The sequence below is a fragment of the Penaeus vannamei genome, chromosome 16 (assembly GCF_042767895.1).
Source record: "Penaeus vannamei isolate JL-2024 chromosome 16, ASM4276789v1, whole genome shotgun sequence".
NCBI lineage: Eukaryota > Metazoa > Arthropoda > Malacostraca > Decapoda > Penaeidae > Penaeus > Penaeus vannamei.
This window is the reverse complement of record NC_091564.1, coordinates 33,913,741-33,916,240: the sequence shown is the minus strand read 5'-3', so window position 1 is coordinate 33,916,240 and position 2,500 is coordinate 33,913,741. Positions and strand designations below refer to the sequence as shown.

Below are 2,500 nucleotides of genomic sequence, written 5' to 3'. Positions count from 1 at the left end.
TTAGGTGAACAACAATAAATAATAAAATAATTATCCGAAACTATACTATACCAACCTCGTGAGCAGACGCCCACCTCCGCCAAGTGCACGGCGTCACTCACGTTTTTATTTTCTTGAAACTAAACCCATCTATTTTACCTTGACTATGTCTCGTGCCACGCTAATCCTCATGGCTGACAGTCTTAAGGTTAGTTTTACTACTAGCTGGGACACTAGTGCAGGTGACTAGTACCGCATCATTGAGATCAATAAGACGACCTCTTGCGTATGTGTAACACGACAATCACGTCCTCCCTAAATGCAATCAAAAATATTCTTTCCCACGATTTTCTTGCGTTATCATTATTTTTCTTATATACGATGACTGTCTCACGAACAAATCGAAGAGTTTTTTTTTTAAACATCAATTGCCATTATCACATAAAAGGTTGAGCTCAAGAAAGCAGGAGTTCTTGAGGCAAATCTCAGAATAAGGCCATAAGATCCTATGCAAAGACATCTAAAGACTAGCGCCGACAAATTACTATTGGTACAGGTAAACTGGAAGTACGGTTGCTATTGGCTAAACAGTCAGGGTTACAGTTTTGGTGAAACGTGGTGGGATGTGATTGGCTCTTTGGGACTTAGATCGGTAGCTATTGGTTGAGACAACGATGCGTGGCTATGACGTGGCAAAACGTGATTGGCTTTCCAGGTTTAAATATAAGATCTATTTTACTGAACACGACAGATTTCAGGAGATGGTGGTCCAGCGTGGCTCTACGTTCAGCTCTGAAAGAAAAGCAAAACGGAAGAGAAATTAATATGGTTGCGCTGCTAATTATGAATCTGATTAAGTTATATAGACAACGGATGATAAATATCTTCATAATGGCACTGATATACATACAGGTAAAAAAAACGGGGGCAAATAACTCTCCATATAATACAAATACATATATTCAGATCCCCTTCCGGACACCAAATAACCGGCGACTGAGAGAACACCTTCCTCCCCTCCAAAGCAAAGCCAGAGGCCCTCCCTCCCTCACCTGCTGGCCGGAGGGTCGCGGACATGACTACGTCGGTGTCTTCGGAGGCGCCCTCAGGAAGGATGGGTCGACAGCAGCCACTTTAGCTGTCAGGAAGGCGTGCATGCAGAAGAGAAGGTTCTGGAGATTGGTCGCGCACTCCAGCTCCTGCGAGAGAGAGAGAGAAAAAAGGGGAAAAATAGAAAGTGTTCAATGTTTACCAACGCGACGGCAACCCTTGCCGCGGGAAATCTTCCATAATAAATGGGGACGCCTTGATGGCAACACCGGCTGCGCTGAATCTATTGTATTACGTGTAAAGCGTCTGATGGGATTGTCAAAAATATCATTTTCTTTATATTCTATTATGGGGCATCTCCACGGTAAAAAATCTTGATATAAATTCAACGCACTCAGAGAAAAGCAAACACACGGAAGATACGATGGCAACACAACATAAACAACACGGGAGTTATGCGAACGCTGAGGATTATCAACACGCGAACGCATACGCTCAGCACGCGATCCCCCGATATCTCACATATTCCTTATTGTACATGTACCTCAAAAAACATCTCACAGGAAACCCAATATGCGAAAATAAACAAAAGCAATACAGTTAAACAGAATTATCCAAAAGATTAAATTAAATAAATTAACGAGACAACACTTTTCCAAAGCCACAGCTACAAGAAAGTCCTATTTTACCCAAAATATATCTCTTCCCGAACATTTCATCAACGCAATACCCAATTATTAAAAAAAACACCTATCCTAAAATAAAACAAACGAAAATAGATATAAAAGCACACCCTACCTTAGTCTCAACTAACAAAATAAAAAATAAAAATAATAGCACTCCCGACCTTAGTCTCAACAACAACAATAACAAAAAATAAAAGCTCCCTCTACCGTAGTCTCAACAACAACAACAACAAAAAATAAAAGCTCCCTCTACCTTAGTCTCAACAACAAAAAATAAAAGCTCCCTCTACCTTAGTCTCAACAACAAAAAATAAAAGCTCCCTCTACCGTAGTCTCAACAACAAAAAATAAAAGCTCCCTCTACCTTAGTCTCAACAACAAAAAATAAAAGCTCCCTCTACCTTAGTCTCAACAACAAAAAATAAAAGCTCCCTCTACCGTAGTCTCAACAACAACAGCAAAAACAAATAAAAGCTCCCCCTACCTTAGTCTCAATTTCCTTGTTTTCGTTCTGGAAGTGCAGTTTGAGCTTGGTCTTGCTGTCGTCCGAGGAGCCCTTGAGCTGCGAGAATTTGTAGCGCCACTGGTAGTCCCGCGTCTCCGTGTCGTAGAGCGCGAAGCCGCCCGACCAGTCCAAGGTCAGGCCGGAGGATCTCCCGCCCTGGGTCACGGCGAAGGTCTTGCTCTGGGGGAAGGGAGGGGGGAGGGGAGGGGTTAGTTGGTATTATTTCCTTTTTAATGCTTGTTTTCCTGCTTTCAATTATTATTATTGGCATCATTATCGG

General features: G+C 42.0%; 1 protein-coding gene across 3 annotated transcripts in view; it reads right to left on the bottom strand.

Moving 5' to 3' along the window:
• The window catches only part of Syn2 (Syntrophin-like 2), a 467,659-nt gene that overhangs the window by 1,390 nt on the left and 463,769 nt on the right, over positions 1–2,500 (bottom strand). For all 3 annotated transcript variants that reach the window (XM_070131387.1, XM_070131386.1, XM_070131385.1), the window contains 3 exons: positions 2,200–2,400; positions 1,032–1,178; positions 1–771 (listed from right to left, as the gene is read on the bottom strand). The exon at positions 1–771 is cut by the window's left edge and continues 1,390 nt beyond it. In XM_070131387.1, the coding sequence (XP_069987488.1) occupies positions 1,059–1,178; positions 2,200–2,400 (321 nt within the window). In that variant the 3' untranslated portion in view covers positions 1–771; positions 1,032–1,058. The remainder of the gene's footprint in view (positions 772–1,031; positions 1,179–2,199; positions 2,401–2,500) is intronic.